The sequence below is a fragment of the Eptesicus fuscus genome, chromosome 1 (assembly GCF_027574615.1).
Source record: "Eptesicus fuscus isolate TK198812 chromosome 1, DD_ASM_mEF_20220401, whole genome shotgun sequence".
NCBI classification, from domain to species: Eukaryota; Metazoa; Chordata; class Mammalia; order Chiroptera; family Vespertilionidae; genus Eptesicus; species Eptesicus fuscus.
In genome coordinates, this window is record NC_072473.1 from 58,278,649 (window position 1) to 58,298,210 (window position 19,562).

General features: G+C 39.2%; 1 protein-coding gene across 1 annotated transcript in view; it reads left to right on the top strand.

Annotated features, from left to right (window-relative positions):
• The window catches only part of SYTL5 (synaptotagmin like 5), a 314,612-nt gene that overhangs the window by 154,220 nt on the left and 140,830 nt on the right, over positions 1–19,562 (top strand). Inside the window, 3 exon segments of the mRNA XM_054719382.1 lie at positions 407–452; positions 455–543; positions 16,951–16,953. Of these exon segments, the coding sequence (XP_054575357.1) occupies positions 407–452; positions 455–543; positions 16,951–16,953 (138 nt within the window).

Here is a 19,562-nt window from a genome sequence, read left to right on the forward strand (position 1 = left end):
TATGAAGCTGCAGTCTAATAAGCTGCCACCTCAGTTTATCCCAGAGGATCATCTGAGCTCCCCTCTCTAGCAAAGTGAATTCAAGCTCTTTCTTCTCAACACTCCTGAAAACAGGCTTAACCCAGGGAGTGGTGAATTCCAAGTCAGTTGCATTTTTCTTAGTATGGACAGAGGCCTGGCTTACCAGCAAATGTGATGGCCTTGGGAAAATATCATAACTTCTTCTACCACTACCTTTGACACTATACTGTAGAGGCATGGGAATTCCCCACAACCTCTTAGTCCCAAGGCCACTTTATTGAAAAATCATTTACTGTTGAAAGTACTAAAAATGGTATTTTTTGAAATTATATTTTAAAATGCTTTAGTTCTTATCTTTTAAATATAGTTATTTATATACCTTCAGATTTCTTCTTAGCAAGTTCAGATCAGCAACCAGAGGAGAAATCATCATAAATCCAAAATTGAAAGTGGGTGGAACTACAGCATGGAATTAGATAGCCAAAATTTTCGTTGTTTAAAGTCAGCCCCCAGTTCAGACAGGTAAGACAGATTGGACAATGGTATAGCCTGAGGATAAGATTGGTGTATTTCCATCCAAATACTACTTCTAGGTGCCTGTGAAGTATCACCTCTTGGAAAACCCCTATAACAATGTGAAAGGCCAGGAGGATATTTTTTTAGTTGAAATGGAAAGCACTTATACTTCTTCTGGAAGTACAGCTATTGAAATCATCTGTGTTTCCTGCAGGGATCAGACTTTATGTTTTGGGACTCAGGGCTGCAGTTCAAATGGGAAATAAATTCTTTTAATTGATTTCTTGATCTTTTTCTGCTAAACCTTCTGAAAAAAGAAAGCTCTAAGCGTCATATATATTCATTGTAGCTTTTAAAAAATTACTAACATTATTTGAACTGCCTTAGAGAACTTTCATAAATTCAGCATCTTTCTAGTTCCACCTCCTCTAACTTGTTATCAGTGGAGCCAAGTGAGAATATCCTCTATACAGAGCTATCACCTTGCCAAGCAAAGTAAAGAGAAATAGAAAGAATAGCCAAGAGCATAGCCAATCATTTTATATCAGGCTTGATTTTCTTTATCTTGCTGGGGCACAAGTTAAGGCTTACTTTTATGATTAGTGTATTTTCAAAGTCATAAGAAAAAGATCTACCTTCATGTTTCTCTGATTCTTCCAAACGTTAACTTACTTTTGCTTGCTTGGAGCTGCAGCAATTCTACAAAGCCAAGAAGTAGAACTCCCTGTTCTAGCTTGTTTGGCTCAGTGGATGTTTCTATCTCTTTTTCCCTCTCCCTTCCTCTCTGAAATCAATAAAAATATATTTTAAAAAGAAGTAGAACTTTCTTAGGTTATGCAAGCAGAATTACATTCTCCCCATTATTCAGTTTAGAATGTAGAACAGCAAACCCTCTAGAGAGGACACTCTTTTGAGGGTTGGGTCTTTTTTTTTTTTTTTTCGTGGTGACTCTCCATACCTGTGTTGTTGTTGTTTTTCTAAGCATTTCTGCAAACTAGTGTTACTTTATGTAAAACTGCACAGAAAAACATATGGAAGGATCAAATAAATCATTTATCCACTATCAAAAAATCATCACTATAATCGGTGTTTTCAAAATTTTCAAGAATATAGATTATTTCCTTTACAATAAAATTTAAACCATGGTTGCCTTTGCCCTTGAAATAGTTACCTTTGATTTCCCTAAAGGAAGCCCAATGTTGTGTCCCACAAAAACTTTTTTTTTCATTGTTGAACTCCTGACTATCAGACGTCAAAATTATTTACAGATGATAAACAAAAAACTTAGTGTTGCTATTTTTGCTCAGCCTCTCAGGGACTCCATGGATGAACCATCTTGGCTACACTTCAGGCTATCATTTAAGAGAGACATTATATATACAAAGAGGAAATAGGGAGTTCCTTGAAAAAAAATTCCCCACACCCAACAAACACAATTAGATTATTCAATTTTAAATAAATTTTTACAGTTACTCAACAATAATAAGGGGCATGCTCTCTAATATCACAGTGCTCGGACTATTCTTGCAGAGTCTATCTGCCTGGGTTTAATCTTGTGCCTTATCTACTACTGGGTATAAATAACCATCCTATATAATAAAAGGGTAATATGCAAATAGACCAAACGGCAGAACAACCAATCAAAGCATAATATGCTAATGATATGCTAAAGCTGCTCAACTGCTCGCTAGACATGCACTGACCACCAGGTTGCTCCGACCTGTAGATTAGCTTGCTGCTGGGGTCCGGCAAATTAGGACTGAGTGAGATGGGCTGTACATGCCCTGGAGCCCTCCCGCAATCCCTCACCTGCCCAATTGCACCTGTGGGATACCTCAGCCTGGCCTGTGCCCCCTCACAATCCAGGACCCCTCAGGGGATATCAGAGAGCCAGTTTCAGCCCAATCCCACAGGCCACTCCCCTTGGGAGGGTGCCAGATGCAGGGCTCATGGCTGGTGAGTGCAGCTGTGGCAGCACGAGCCTCTCCTAGTCGGGACTGATTGGGCGCAGTGGGGCCGGGATGAGCGGGAGCAGCAGGTAGGAACTGCAGGCGGTGTTGGGCTGCGGGTTTCGTTTCAGCCCGATCTCTGCAGGCCACCCAGAAGGACCCCACCTGTGCACAAATTCATGCACCAAGCCTCTAGTAAAGCCATAAAGCCAGATGGACATGTTTTACCAAATACAGGCGTATTGACCCAGGGGTTTCTTGTTTTTGTTGTAAACTGGAAAGATGTCCCTAAGTAGACTGTATCTTTTAAATTGTAAATACCTGAAATGGTTTACAGATAATCAGAATATAGTTCTCAGGGGTGCTTTGGCTTAAGCATGCCAAGAACAATGTTTTCCCATTAAGAGAGTAAAGATGTTTTGGAGCTGAGTAGAGAAAAATGTTCTTTGCCTAGAACCTGCATTTATTACAATGATGGCTCATTAGTATAATGCCCCAGTGAGCTGAGTTACATTGTCCCAAAATTATTCCTTAGAAAGTTGGGACATGAGGTGGCCCATCTTTTCTTAACCCCCATCACCTAAAGCTGTTAACTCCCTTTTGTTTTCTTGAAGATCCAGTAATTCTTCAAAGCCAATAGTAAAACTGGCAGGATTTCTTTCAGAACTTCATTCTCCACTGTAATTCATTTTAGATGATGGAACACCCTAAAGAGAATATAAGATCCTAGTCTCTGGTCTATTACCTGACCTTAGCAATTATTTTCCCTGTCTCCTCTCCTCCACAATGTATGTTTTATCGTGGCTCATTGCTTTTTAACTGGAACAGTTTAGGCATTATTTTTTAAAACTCACACCATATCACAGTTGGAATGATATTTTATCAGATACCTCGCTGACTTTATTTCTTTTTAGTCATTTCAAAAAAGGAAAGGAATGAATGGGTTAGGCAAACCCTGGCAGCCTCTTAGAAGAGCATGCTCTTCACTGGTTGCTAGGGAGTTGACATAGGAGACTGAAGACTTTAAAAATACACATAAAAGTAAACTATTGTTAATAATCAGAATGCTCTTCAATGCACTTTCTAACCCCCTTTACCTTGTGATGAGTTATCGATGTGGTATGATTTGTGAGATATCTATTTTAAGTCATGCTCTCCCAGAAATTGACCCTTGGACCAGAATTCATAAACAAGTGACTTATTAATAAAATGATTCCAGGAGGATTCAGTAAGGGACTAAGAGAAGCAAATTAAAGAAGGGAAAGAAGCTAAGCAATGTGCTCTCTCAGGTGGGGTCTGAGTTTGAGGACTTAGCTTGATCCTTCCAGTGGCTCTGGAGTGTAAATTATATCTCTGTGTTTTTCCATTTTGAGGAGACTATTGCCCTCCTATAACAATTAGTGCATTGAATATTAATTCCCTTGGATAGATTTATGGACTTAGCAAATAAAGGTATAGGATGTCCAGGTAAATTTAATTTTCAGATAAACAACTTTTTTTTTCAAGTATGTCCAACGAAATACTATTTTCATTCATATACTATATAAATATTGGTATATTTATACTAAAACTTATTTATTGTTTATATGAAATTCAAATTTCACTGGGAGTTCTGTATTTTACCTGACAACTCTACTATGAGGATCTGCAGACACACTCCAAGGCATTTCTAGGCTTCTAGCCCTAGTGCTAAAGTGCATATCTCTGAAGCTCACAGGTGCAAAATATTAACAGAAAGCACTCAGAAGCTAGGCATGAACACATCAAGCTGTGCAAGAGGTCCAAGGGGATCTGGGTAGAATGTCAACAATGATCTCAAAAAACATAAAGGGAAAATGGAACTGAATTTAAAATTCACTCTCTTCAGTAAAAAATGAAAAAGGATGCTATGGTTTTCAGCAGGATTTATATCATGACATTGGAGGATAAAGTAAGCATTTACCATGGGACTGCTACATTCTCATAACCAACTGGTTTCTCATACTTCCTCTCCCCCCCCCCCCCCATCCAAACATATACCAAACATACGGTTTTGTCCAAACACTTTTCACTGCTCTTCAGGAGGTCTTGGACTGACTGTCATAGTCTCTATGAAACTTCAAAGATGTATTTGTTGCCTCTGATTCAAAAGCAGAGACCAAACTATTCAAGCTAGCCCTAAGCTAAGCTAATCCTCACCTTCATTCCCAGCATAAACCGTTGTGTGCACACTCACTCTGGCGCACACTCTTGTGCATGCGTGCACATGTGCTTACTTTCCTGCTGGCACACACACTCTTTCACAAACCTGCTCTCTCCCATTACCTCCCTCTCTCTTTCTTTCTCTCTCTTTCCCTCTCTCTCTCTCTCTCTCTCTTTCTCTCTCCAGTAAATGAGGCTTGTTTGATACTTTTATGATTTAAAACATCATTTTTCCTCATATTATTTTGGCAAAATGAGTTTATGAAAACCATTCTATCAATATATGATCACTCTTATTTTTTTCATTAGAAGTAAAATTATTTTTTCTCCTAAATATAATTTTCATAGAATTCTTTGCAGTTAAAATGCAAATTAAGCAGCACCTTTTCACTAGTAATTTGAATATAGCAAAGTGGGAGTATTCTAATTCTCCCAAGATTATATCTAAAAAGTCAGTACTGATTTGTTTTTTGTATAGATAAAAAGCTATTTAGCTCAAAAAATTATTAGTCTTAATAAATGAATTTGGCAATGTAGCAGGATACAAAATCAAGGCCCAAAAATTTATGGCATTTTTATACACCAATAGTGAACTTACAGAAAGTGGGATTAAAAAAACAATCCCATTTAGCATTGCACAAAAATAATTAAGATACGTAGGAATAAACTTAACTAAGGAGGTAAAAGACCTGTACTCAGAAAACTACAGGACACTGAAAAAAGAGATAGAGGAAGACATAAACAGATGGAAGAACATACCATGTTCATGGATTGGTAGAATCAACATCATTAAAATGTCCATACTACCCAAAGCAATCTATAGATTCAATGCAATCCCCATTAAAATACCAACGGCATATTTCATAGACCTAGAATGAACTCTCCAAAAATTTATCTGGAATTTTAAAAAAATCCCAAATAGCTGCAGCAATCCTGAGAAAGAAGAAAAAAGTAAGAGGGATCTTAATACCAGATATCAAGATGTATTACAAAGCCACTGTGCTCAAAACTGCCTGGTACTGGCACAAGAACAGACATGTAGACAAATGGAATAGAATAGACAGCCCAGAAATGGACCCAAACCACTATGCTCAATTAATATTTGACAAAGGAAGCAAGAACATACAATGGAGTCAAGACAGTCTCTTCAATAAATGGTGTTGGGAAAATTGGACAGATACATGCAAAAAAATGAAACTAGACCACCAATTTACACCATTCACAAAAATAAACTCCAAATGGATAAAGGACTTAAACGTAAGACATGAAACAATAAAAATCTTAGAGGAATCCGCAAGCAGCAAAATATCAGATATATGCCAAAGCAATATCTTCACTGATACAGCTCCTAGGGCAATGGAAACTAATGAGAAAATAAACAAATGGGACTACATCAAAATAAAAAGCTTCTGCACAGCAAAAGAAACCATCAACAAAACAACAAGAAAGCCCACTGCATGGGAGAACATATTTGCCAATGTTACCTCCAATAAGGGTTTAATCTCCAACATTTACAGGGAACTCATACAACTTGACCAAAGGAAGATAAACAATCCAATAAAAAAAAATGGGCAACAGACCTAAATAGAACCTTTTCGAAAGAACACATAAGGAAGGCCAAGAGACATATGAAAACATGCTCGAAGTCACTAATCATCCTAGATATGCAAATCAAAACAACAATGAGGTACCATCTCACACCTGTCAGGATGGCTATCATCAACAAATCAACAAATAGCAAGTGCTGTCAAGGATGTGGAGAAAATGGAACACCGTGCACTCCTGATGTGAATGCAGATTGGTGAAGCCACTGTGGGGAAGAGTATGGAGTTTCCTCAAAAAAACTAAAAATGGAACTCCCATTTGACCCAGTGATCCCACTTCTAGGAATATATCCCAAGAAACTAGAAACACCAATCAGAAAGGATATATGCACCCCTATGTTCATAGCAGCACAATTCACCATAGCTGAGATTTGGAAACAGCTTAAATGCCCATCAGTTGATGAGTAGATTTAAAAACTGTGGTACATCTACACAATGGAATACTACGCTGCTGTAAAAAGAAAGGAACTCCTACCATTTGCAACAGCATGGATAGAACTGGAAATCATTATGCTAAGTGAAATATGTCAGTCAAAGAAATATAAATATCACATGATGTCACTCATTTGTGGAACAACATAAATTGATGAACAAAAACAGATCCAGAGACAGAGAAGCATGGATCAGACCGTCAAACCTTAGAGGGAAGGTAGAGGAGAGTGGGGGTAAAGGGGAGAGATCAACCAAAGGACTTTTATGCATGCATAAAAGCATAACCAATGGACACAGACACTGGCGGGGAGGGAGGGCATGAGTCGGGGAGAAGAGTGGGCAAGGAGGGGATAAGGACACATTTGTAATTTAATCAATAAAAAAAATTAAAAAGCTATTTACCTAGTTGCTAATGCACTTAACAAACTCCTTTACTTACCAGGCTTTAAAAATTGTTCAAATTTATATCTCTAACAGAATGTGAATTTTATTCCATAATACTAGCTGTGGTAGTTTTGTGACTCAGAAGGATAAAGGCTATAAGGACTATCTTCCAAAGGAAAATTACTTTCACCATTTCTTTGCCTTTGTTCATTTGTTTGGTGCTAATTCCTCTTTCTATTTTAACCTACTTTGAGTGATCTCAGAACTCCTTAGTAACAATAAGGGGTGGGGAATCATAGCCACAAGCTGTCACAAATGTTAGCAGCATAAAGCAATTCACAAAGCCATGGTATCCTAGAATAGTGAATCTTTTTTTTTTTTTCAGTTTGTCTTCTGTTTCTTTCTTTTTTTTTTAATATTTTTATTGAGGTATTATATGTGTACATATCTTACTATTACCCCCCCACCCCACACCCACACATGCCCTCCCCCCCCCAGAGTTTTGCGTCCATTGTTTATGGTTATATGCATGCATACAAGTCCTTCATTTGATTTCATAACTCCCCCACCTTTCCCAAACTTCCCCCCTGTAATTTGAAAGTCTGTTTGATGCTTTACTGTCTCTGTATCTATCTTTTTGTTCACCACTTTATAATGTTCTTTACTATCCATAAATGAGTGAGATCATGTGGTATTTTTCTTTCATTGACTGGCTTATTTCACTTAGCATAATGTTCTCCAATCCCATCCAGGTTGCTGCAAATGATGAGAATTCCTTCTTTTTTATGGCAGCATAGTATTCCATTGTGTAGATGTACCACAGTTTTCCGATCCAGTCATCTGCTGATGGGCACCTAGGCTGTTTCCAAATCTTAGCTATTGTAAATTGTGCTGCTATGAACATAGTGGTGCATATATCCTTTCTGATTGGTGTTTCTAGTTTCTTCGGATATATTCCCAGGAGTGGGATTACTGGGTCAAATGGGAGTTCCATTTTCAGTTTTTTGAGGAAACTCCATACTGTTCTTCACAGTGGCTGCACCAGTCTGCATTCCCACCAGCAGTGCACGAGGGTTCCTTTTTCTCCGCATCCTCGCCAACACTTGTTGTTTGTTGATTTGTTGATGATAGCCATTCTGACAGGTGTGAGATGGTACCTCATTGTTGTTTTGATTTGCATCTCTCGGATAATAAGTGACTTTGAACATGTTTTCATGTGTCTCTTGGCCTTTCTTCTGTCTTCTTTTGAAAATATTCTGTTTAGGTCTGTTGCCCATTTTTTTATTGGATCATTTATCTTCCTTTTATTAAGTTGCATAAGCTGCCTGTAGATGTTGGAGATTAAACCTTTATCAGTGATAGCATTTGCAAATATGTTTTCCCATGCAGTGGGCTTTCTTGTTGTTTTGTTGATTGTTTCTTTTGCTGTAAAAAAGCTTTTTATTTTGATGTAGTCCCATTTGTTAATTTTCTCTTTAGCTTCCATTGCCCTAGGGGCAGTGTCAGTGAAGAAGTTCTTGTGGCATATGTCTGAGATTTTGTTGCCTGTGGATTCCTCTAGTATTTTTATGGTTTCCCGTCTTATGTTTAAGTCCTGTATCCATTTTGAGTTTATTTTTGTGTATGGTGTAAGTTGGTGATCTAGTTTCATTTTTTTGCATGTATCTGTCCAGTTTTCCCAACACCATTTATTGAAGAGACTGTCTTGACTCCATTGTATGTTCTTGCCTCCTTTGTCAAATATTAATTGAGCATAGTGGTTTGGGTCGATATCTGGGTTCTCTATTCTGTTCCATTGATCAATATGTCTGTTCTTGTGCCAGTACCAGGCTGTTTTGAGAACAGTGGCTTTGTAATACAGCTTGAAATCTGGTATTGAGATCCCACCTACTTTATTCTTCTTTCTGAGGATTGCTGAGGCTAGTCGGGGTCTTTTTTTATTCCAGATGAATTTTTGGAGAGTTCTTTCTAGGTCTGTGAAATATGCTGTTGGTATTTTGATGGGGAGTGCATTGAATCTGGAGATTGCTTTGGGTAGTATGGACATTTTAATGATGTTGATTCTACCAATCCAGGAACATGGTATGTTCTTCCATCTGTTTACGTCTTCCTCTATCTCTTTTTTCAGTGTCCTGTAGTTTTCTGAGTATAGGTCTTTTACCTCCTTAGTTAAGTTTATTCCTAGGTATCTTAATTTTTTTGGTGCGATGTTAAATGGGATTGATTTTAGTCTCTCTTTCTGTAAGTTCATTATTGGTGTATAGAAAAGCCATAGATTTCTTGGCGTTAATTTTGTATCCCGCTACATTGCCGAATTCATTTATTAAGTCTATTAGTTTTTTGATGGAATCTTTTGGGTTTTTTATGTACAATATCATGTCATCTGCAAATAAGGACAGCTTCACTTCTTCTTTTCCAATTTGGATGCCTCTTATTTCTTCTTCTTGCCTAATTGCGATAGCTAATACTTCCAGTACTATGTCAAACAGGAGTGGTGAGAGTGGGCATCCCTGTCTTGTTCCTGTTCTTAGGGGAAATGGTTTTAGTTTTTGCCCATTGAGTATGATGTTTGCTGTGGGTTTATCATAAATAGCTTTTATTATGTTGAGGTATGAGCCTTCTATTCCCACCTTGTTAAGAGTTTTTATCAAGAAAGGGTGTTGGATTTTGTCAAATGCTTTTTCTGCATCTATTGATATGACTATGTGATTTTTATCTCTCAATTTGTTTATGTGATGTATCACGTTTATTGATTTGCGGATATTGTACCATCCTTGCATTCCTGGAATAAATCCTACTTGGTCATGGTGTATGATCTTTCTGATGTACTGCTGGAGCCGATTTGCTAGAATTTTGTTGAGGATTTTGGCATCAATGTTCATGAGGGATATTGGCCTGTAATTCTCTTTCATTGAGTTGTCTTTATCTGGTTCTGGTATTAGGGTGATGCTGGCTTCATAGAAGGAGCCTGGAAGTGTTCCTTCCTCTTGAATTTTTTGGAATAGTCTGAGGAGGATAGGTTTTAGTTCTTCCTTGAAAGTTTGATAAAACTCTCCTGTGAAGCCATCTGGCCCCGGGCTTTTGTTTGCCGGAAGCTTTTTGATGACTGCTTCAATTTCTTCCATAGTTACTGGCATGTTGAGCTGTTTAGAATCTTCCTGATTGAGTTTTGTAAGGTTGTATTTTTCTAGGAATATGTCGATTTCCTCTAGGTTGTCCAGTTTGTTGGAATAGAGTTGTTCGTAGTATTTTGTAACAATCCTTTGTATTTCGTCGGGATCTGTTGTTATTTCACCTCTTTCATTTCTGATTTTGTTTATTCGGGTCCTCTCTCTTTGCTTCTTGGTGAGCCTGGCTAGAGGTCCATCAATCTTGTTTATCCTTTCAAAGAACCAGCTCTTGGTTTTGTTGATCTTTTGTATTGTTTCTTTGGTCTCTATGTCGTTTATCTCCGCTCTGATCTTTATTATTTCTTTCCTTCTGCTTACACTGGGCTTATCTTATTGCTCTCTCTCTAATTCTTTGAGTTGTTGGGTTAGGTAATTGATTACCATTGTTTCTTGTTTTTTGCAGTAGGCCTGTAGAGCTATGAACTTCCCTCTCAGGACTGCTTTCGCTGTGTCCCATAGATTTTGGATTGTTGTGTTTTCATTGTCGTTTGTTGCCATGATGTTTTTTATTTCTTCCTTGATGTCTTTGGTAACCCAGTCATGGTTTAATAGCATGCTGTTTAGTCTCCAAGTGTTTGATTTCTTTGGGTTGTTTTTATTGTAGTTGATTTCCAGTTTTATGCCACTGTGATCTGAGAAGATACTTGATATGATTTCTATCTTCTTGAATTTGGAGAGACTTTGCCTATGTCCTAACATATGGTCTATCTTTGAAAATGACCCATGTGCACTTGAGAAGAATGTATATTCTGTGGCTTTGGGGTGAAATGTTCTGAAGATATCGATTAATTCCATCTGTTCTAGTGAGTCATTTAGGATTGATGTTTCTTTGCTGATTTTTTGTTTAGAGGATTTGTCCAATGGTGATAGTGGGGTATTGAAGTCTCCTACTATGATTGTATTACTGTCAATCTCTCCTTTGATATCTTCCAGGAGTTTTTTAATGTATCTTGGTGCTCCTGTATTGGGTGCATATATGTTTACCAGAGTTATTTCTTCTTGTTGGATTTCTCCCTTTAGTATTATGAAGTGGCCTTCATTATCTCTTGTTATGTCCTTCACTTTGAGATCTAATTCGTCAGATATAAGTATTGCAACCCCAGCTTTTTTTTCATTTCCATTCGCCTGGAAAACCTTTTCCCATCCCTTTACTCTCAGTCTGTATGCATCCTTTTTTTTGAGGTGGGTTTCCTGTAGACAGCAGATATCTGGGTTTTGTTTTCTTATCCAGTCTGTTACCCTGTGTCTTTTGATTGGGGCATTCAATCCATTTACATTTAAAGTTATTATTGATAGGTACTTATTTGACGCCATTTTTATTCTATACCCCTGTGTACCTTCTTTGCTTCCTATTTCTTTCTCTTTTTTTTTTTTTTTTTTTTTTTTTACAGCAGACCCTTTAGCATTTCTTTCATTGCTGGTTTGGTGGTGATAAACTCCCTTAGTCCTTTTTTGTTTGTGAAGCTCCTGATTTCACCTTCAATTTTGATTGATAGCCTTGCTGGGTACAGTATTCTTGGATTTAGACCCTTCCTTTGCATGACTTGGTATATTTCATTCCATTCCCTTCTGGCCTGATGAGTTTCTGTTGAGAAATCAGTTGCTAGTCTGATGGGGGTTCCTTTGTATGTAACTGTCTGTCTCTCTCTGGCCGCTTGTAAGATTCTTACTTTGTCGTTGGTGTTTGCCAACTTAACTATAATGTGCCTTGGCGTCGGTCTTTTGGGGTTCATTTTGCTTGGAACTCTGTGAGCTTCTTGGATTTGTGTGGGTTTTTTCTTCCCTATATCAGGGAAGTTTTCTGTTATTATTTCTTCAAACAGGTTTTCTATTGTTTGCTCAGTTTCCTCTCCTTCTGGCACCCCTATTATCCTGATGTTGTTTTGTTTTGTATTGTCCCGAAGTTCCCTTACGCTCTCCTCAATCTTTCTAATTTTTGTTTCTAGAAGCTGTTGTAATTGGGTATTTTTTTCCATCTTGTCTTCTAGCTCACTTATGCGGTCCTCTGCTTCATCTAGTCTACTCTTGATGCTTTCTATTGAGTTCTTTATAGCAGTGATGTCATTTTTCATTTCCTCTTGGTTCTTCTTCATTTCGTCTTGGTTCTTACTCATATTGTCGAATTTGTCTTCCATCCTTTTCAGCCACTTTATGACCATTTCTCTGAATTCTTTCTCTGATAGGTTGTTTGCCTCTAAATCGTTTACTTCCTTTTCTGGTGATGCCTGCTTCTCTTTCCTGTGGGGGCTATTTCTTTGTCTCCTCATGGTCTCTCTTCTCCGGATGTCTGGTTATATAGATTTCTCTCTCTTGCGTTGATTTAAAGGTATAAAATACAACACAACCAGGCACAACAGACAAGGCACTGAACAGAATTGTATTCACGATATTAATAACCTCCAATAAAGGTAACCACCAGAGAAAGACAAATTAGGGAATAGGAGTGGAAGAGGGAGAGTAAAAAGAAAGAACAACAACGAAAGAAAAAAACAACAACAAAGAGTGTGAATCTGAACTTGGGAAAAGAGCAGAAAGAAAGAAAAGAAAAAGAAATAACAGAAAAGAAAAAGAAAAGAAGAAAAAAAAAAGTAAGAGAGACAAGAATGATACTAAGAGAGAAAAGGGGAACAAACTATAAATATGGGGAGTAAACTCCACTAGAACAACCACTATTCCCAGCAAATTCCAGCAACACGAGCCTGGAGATTAATACAAACTGCAACAGCAGCTAATATCAAGTGAGGCAAGGGAAAACAAAAGTAAAAAACAAACAAAAACAAAGCAAACAAAAGAACCAACCAAACCAACAAAAAGAATAATCAAAACAATCTCATAAAAAAGCATAAAAATTCAATCTAATCAACATTCAAGCAAACAACAACAAAAGGCCCAAGAGAAAAATAATTTTTTTAAGGTAGCGTAGAGAGAGGTTTGTATGGATTTGGAGCAGTTGGTTGGGAATTAGATATATAAGTAGGGTGAAGTTTTAGCAGGGAGTAAACTGAAAAAGTAGGGAAAATCTAAAGCCAGAAAGGGTTAAGATAAACTGGGGACCAAGGGGGAAAGGTTAGGAGGAGAGTGATGGCATAATGTTAGCTTTGAGATAGGGTAAAGCGATAGTAAGGGAAAGATGCAAATCGAATGTAGGACACTAATCCAAAAATAAAAGAAAGAGAAAATCAAATGATATTAAAAAAAAAAGTAAAATAATAGTAATAATATTGCTGATTGAAAATAAAAATGTAATAATTAAAAAGGTGAAAATCGAGTGAGGAAAAAGAAAAAAAATTAGTTTCTTAAGTAAAAGATGCAAAAAATGCAAATAAAAAATATGAGAATAAAAAAATTAAAAAATTGAAAAAAGAATTGAAAATTAAAAAATAGGAAGACTAAAATGTGCAGTAGCGGCTGTCATTCACTTCCTCTATTATTCTGTTTGGTACGCCTTTTTCCCAGTCTGGGCGGTATTTCAGTTCAGCTTCGTTCCACGGCTCCTCAGTGTTGGAAGCCAGTCCTGCTTTTTAAGCCAGCCGTGTCTTAATTTCTCGTATTTATTTTTTATTACACCAGAGACAATTAGCGTTTCAGCCCCTGGGTGGCAGTGTTTCTGAATTGACTTCCGGGCCTCTCTAGCTCTTTTTTTTTTTTTCCCCCCTCTATGGCACTCACTACAGGTTTGTGGAGGTGTGCGCCTCAGAGCTTGTGGAGGTGTGCGCGTCAGAGCTGCCTCTCTGATGGTCACACGCAGCTCTGGTCCCCAGGTTCCGAAAAAACACCTTCCCCCTGCAGACTTTCAGGGTTTCCACCTGGGTTTTTCTATGTGTTGGGCTTAGCAATCAGAGTCGGAAAGAGCCCAGGTGTGCGGACCGTGGGTCTGTGCACCAGACTAAGGAGCCTGCACTCCTTTGAAAATTCTTAGTCTGACCCTCCTAGTCAGATTAAAATGAGTTGCTTTCAAGAGGTCATTTCTGTTAGCAGCTCAGAAGACCCCCCTCCTCATTCACAGATCACGGCAGTTCCAACTGCCGCCGATTTTTCTAGGCACAGACCTCCCGGCTCCTGCCGGTCCTGCGGCTGCCGCGCTTCCCTCACCCACCGCGGGGATTAGAAACCGCCCCTCATTTCAGGCGAAATCTGACCTTTCCGTGGTGCAGTGAAGAGTTTCTTTGAATCCGAATGTTTGCGCTGATAGGGGACCGGTGGTCTGGTGCTCGCAGCAGTTCAGTGTTTGCAGTTGTCGCGGCAAGTCAGGTTTCCACTAAAATCCTCCTTTCCTTGCAAGATGGCGAGGCGCCCGGCGAGCCCGCAGCTCCAGGAGGGGACCCAGCCCCTGTGGGTGCTGCGTGGTCAGAGGAACACTGCCCAGCACTCCCCCGCCTTCTCCTGGAGTTTAGCTGTCCCTTGGCTTGCCCACATACACTCCCTCTGCGAGCCTCTGCTGCTCCGACTCTCCGCCCCAGGAACAGACTCCAAACCCGACTCTATTCCGTCGCCATTTTCTCCTTCCTCAGTGAATCTTATTTTCATGAAGTTATGGACATGTGATAGAACAGGCAAGGAAATGTGGATTCATAAGAGTAGTTAATTTACTGTGACCATATTAGTGGGAGTTACAAGAAGTCTGGAGTTTCCAAATAATTCTTCAGCTAGAATCTTCTATTTATAACTCAAAACCATGCCTTTTAAAACTCATTCTTTGACCACCATACACACCTATCTTGATTTGTGATCCCCTAGAAGCAAACTCTGAAATATGGATTCAAGAGCAAGCAATTTATTCAGGATTTGATCTTGGAAAACACAGATAGGGGAGTGGATAAGTGAGCCAGGAAGGGGATGGAAGCTAAAAAGAGTGTGTCATTGAGCCAGTTACCACTGTGTGCAACTAGAGCTCAACCTCAGTGGATAACTGTAGAAAACAGTGCAAAACACACCTCAGACTTATTCAGTCAAGAGAGCAGGAATCTGGCATGCTTATAAACCAGCACCCTCTTCAGCACTATTTTGGGCTGATTCTGGGACACTAACTCCCTGTCTCTTCTGACTTATTCTGTGCACAGGAGCTCCATGCTCTTGTAATCTGAACAAGTCCTCAGGCATGGAGTTGTGGGCATTCCCAGTAAATAGTATTCTGTGGGTAGAGGTAAGTACTAAAGGGAAGGGTCTGGAGGCACTGATGTCAGCTACAACATCTCATCCAAACTTCATTTAGACCTTCTCCACTCCAAAGGTGCAGTTTGTCAGACTACCAGTTACTCAGCCCCTGATTTATGTTTACTTTATATGCATGTGACTTTCCTTATTGTGTCAATAATGTAGGGAGGTTTGGAGACTTTGTAGTTCAGCCAGACCCTTGATGCTATACTTGATTGAGCTTCAACTGCATTTTTTACTTGCAATAACTTTTGTAATTTACATTCAATATAATTAAACATCTTAAGTATGCAGTTCAATGCATTTTGACAAAAGATCACACTCATATAAACCACAGTTGTAACAAAATTTAGAACATTTTCATTGCCCCAGAAAGCTCTCACATGCTTTTCCATCATCCCACCCTACCCCAGAAGAATCACTTTATGACTCTGTAACAATAGGGTAGTGGCTTGTGACCATATTAGTGGGAGTTACATGAAGTTTGGAGTTTCCTCATGTAACTCCATATAAATTGATTTTTATATAATATGTAATCTTTTGAGCATCTAATAGGGATATTCTCAGGACAGTCTTCCCAACTTTTATCTACTGTTGTGATCCAGTCCTCTAATTTGAAATGATGTATTAATTGAGCATCATTGTTCACTCTCCCCCTTCCTGCATTTTTCTATGTTAATTTTCATGAAATTTATTGGGGTGATATTGGTTAATAGGAGCATATAGGTTTCAAGTGTACATTTCTATGATACAAAATCTGTATATTGCACTGTGTGCCCACCACACCATGTCAAACCATCTTCCCTCCAACCCCTACCATCCCAACACCTGAATGAGAAAAGTTAAGAATCTATCATGTGCCATTTGCAAAAACATAGATCCTTAATCTATCTCATTCTTGTGGTAAAATGATTGACCTCTTCCTTGCTATTTCATTTGTTTCTCCAATTATTTCCCAAAGATTCACTGTCTTTGCATGTTATATTTCTATGATCTAAATTGAACACATTTCCTTCCTCTAAAATAATAAATTTATTTTATTCACTGTTGCCTAAGGTGTATTATGTAATGTGTTATGTTACAGTCTCAGGTTACTTTAGATGCAGTGATGGCCTTTCTTCAAATCATTGAGTAGTAGAGATATGTGACTTGCTTGCCTATGCATCTACACTAATAAAAGAGAAACATGCAAATTGACAATCCCTCTGCTACACCCACCAGCCAATCAGGAGCAAGTATGCAAATTAACCCAACAAAGATGGCGGTGGCCCTGAGCTGGAGGGAGCAGTTGGCTTGGGTTGCCCCCGGCAATGGAGGAAGACAAGCTTCTCTCCCACCCTGGCCGAGGCTGAAGGAGTGGCTGGGGGCCTGGGTCACTGGGGGTGTGGCCAGCCTGAAAATGGCCCTCAGCCCCTTACCCAGGCTGGCCACACCCCCATGGGGTGAGGGTCCCTGCTGGGGTCCTGGCCAGCCTGCAAACAGTCATCAGCCCCTCATCCAGGCTGGCCAGGCACCCCAGCAGGAACCCCCACCCTGAAGGGGGTGTGGCCAGTTTGAAAACAGCCCTCAGCCCCTCACCCAGGCTGGCCATGCCCTCCCAGCAGGAACCCTCACCCCATGGGGGCGTGGCCAGCCTGCAAACCACCACAGGCCCCTCACCCAGGCCATCGCACACCCCAAGGGAACCCCCACCCTGATCTGAGACACCCTTCAGGGCAAACCAGCCAGCCCCCACCCATGCACCAGGCCTCTATCTATACTAATAAAAGGGTAATATGCTAGACTGGGAGACCTTCCAGGAGACCTTCTGGACATTCTTCTGGACAAAGCCATGGTGGCAGGGCCAAGGTAGAGGCAGTTAGAGGCCAAGAGGGGAGGGCAGTTGTGGGTGATTAAGCCAGGATGGGACAGAAGTTGTGGGTGATCAGGCCAGTGGGGGTGGCCATTGGGGGTGATCATGCCGGCGGGGTGGGGGGGGAGTTGGAGGTGAGAAGACCAGCAGGGGGGCCAGTTAGGGGTGAGCAGGTTGTCAGTGGGGGTCAGTTGGGGGTGATCAGGACAGCAGGGGGGCAGTTGGGGGCGAGCAGGCCAGTGGGGAGAGGAGGTGGGGGCAAGCAGGCCAGCAGGGGGGGGCAACATTATTAATCTAGTACTATGTGACAACTGGTAAATGTGAAAGTTCTTAGAAAATGATATTGTTCCAATGCTTCATGAATTTCCAATTTGGCAGAGAACATTGGGATAACTGAATAAACAATTTCTTATTTTATTTTATTTTTTAAATTTACCTTTTTAAAAATATTCATTGTTGAAAGTATTACATATGTCCCCTTTTTCCACCAATGACCCGCTCCAGCCTGCCCCCTCCCCCCAGGCCAGGACTTCACTACCTTATTGTCTGTGTCCATGGGTTATGCATATATCCATACAAGTTCTTTGGTTGATCACCTCCTGCCTACACACCACCCCCACCTTCCCTCCAAGATTCCACACTCTGTTGCATATTTCCATGTCTCTGGATCCACTCTGTGTATCATTTTATTGTGTTAATTAGATTCCACATATGAGTGAAATCATGTGATACTTTTCTTTCTATGACTGGCTTTTTTTCACATAGAATAATACTCTCCAGGTCACTCCATACTGTCTCAAAGGGTAAGAGATTCATCTTATTTACTTTACTTTTGCATAATATTCCATGATATAAATGTACCACAGCTTTTTAATCTATATCAGTAGATTTGGGCTATTTCCAGATCTTAACTTTTGTAAATTGTGCTGCTATGAACATAGGGGTGCATACATTCTCTCTGGTTTTATGGGTTTCTTAGGATATATTCCTAGAAGTGAGATTACTGGGTCAAATGGCAATTCCATATTTAATTTTTTGATGAAACAGTTTTGATGAAACTGTTTTTCATAATGGCTGCATCAGTTTACATTCCAACCAGCAATGTACTAGGGTTCCCTTTTCTCCACATCCTCACCAACACTTATCATTTGTTGTTTTGTTCTGTTAGCAATTCTTACAGGTGTGAGGTGATATTTCATTGACATTTTAATTTGTATCTCTCAGATGATCAGTGACGGAGCATCTTTTCATATGTCTCTTGGCCCTCTGTATGTCCACTTGGAAGAAGTGTCTATTTAGGCCCTTTGCTCATTTTTTAATTGGATTGTTTGTCTTCCTTTTGGTAAGCTGTTTGAGTTCCTTATATATTTGGAATATTAACGTTTTATCAGACATATCATTGCCAAATATTTTTTCCATTCAGTGGGTTCCCTTTTCATTTTCTTAATGGTTTCTTTTGCTGTGCAGAAGCTTTTTATTTTGATGTAGTCCCATTTACTTATTTTCTCCTTAGTTTCCTTTGCCCTAGAAGATGTATCCATAAACATATTGCTACAAGAGATATTTGAGATTTTGCGGCATATGTTTTTTCTAGAATTTTTATGGTTTCACGACTTACAAATGCATTTATTTTGAATTTATTCTTGCGTATGGTGTATATTGGTGGTCTAGTGTCTTTTTTTGCATGTATCTGTCCAATTTTCTCAACACCATTTATTGAAGACACTCTCTGTACTCCATTGTATGCTCTTGCCTCCTTCATCAAATATTAATTGAGCATAATGGCTTCGGTTGATTTCTGGGGTCTTTGTCTTGTTCTATTATTCTATATGCTTGTTCTTGTGCCAGTACCAGGCTCCTGTGATTACAGTGGCTTTGTAGTATAACTTGATATCTGGTATTGTGATCCTCCAACTTTGTTCTTCATTCTCAAGATTGCTGCCTCTTTTTTTGGTTCCATATAACTTTTTAGAGTATTTGTTCAAAATCTGTGAAATACGTTATTGGTATTTTAATGGGGATTGCATTGAATCTGTACATTGCCTTGGGTAGCATGGACATTTTAATGATATTAATTCTATCAATCCATGAATATGCCATACACTTCCCTTTATTTGTATCCTCCTCTATTTCTTTTTTCAATGCCCTGTAGTTTCCCTAGAACAGGCCTTTTACCTCCTTGGTTAAGTTTATTCCTAAGTATCTTAATTTCTTTTGCAATGGTAAATAGGATTATTTGTTTAGTTTTTCTTTTTAAGAATTCATTATTGGTGTATAAAAATGCTATGCACTTTTGAGT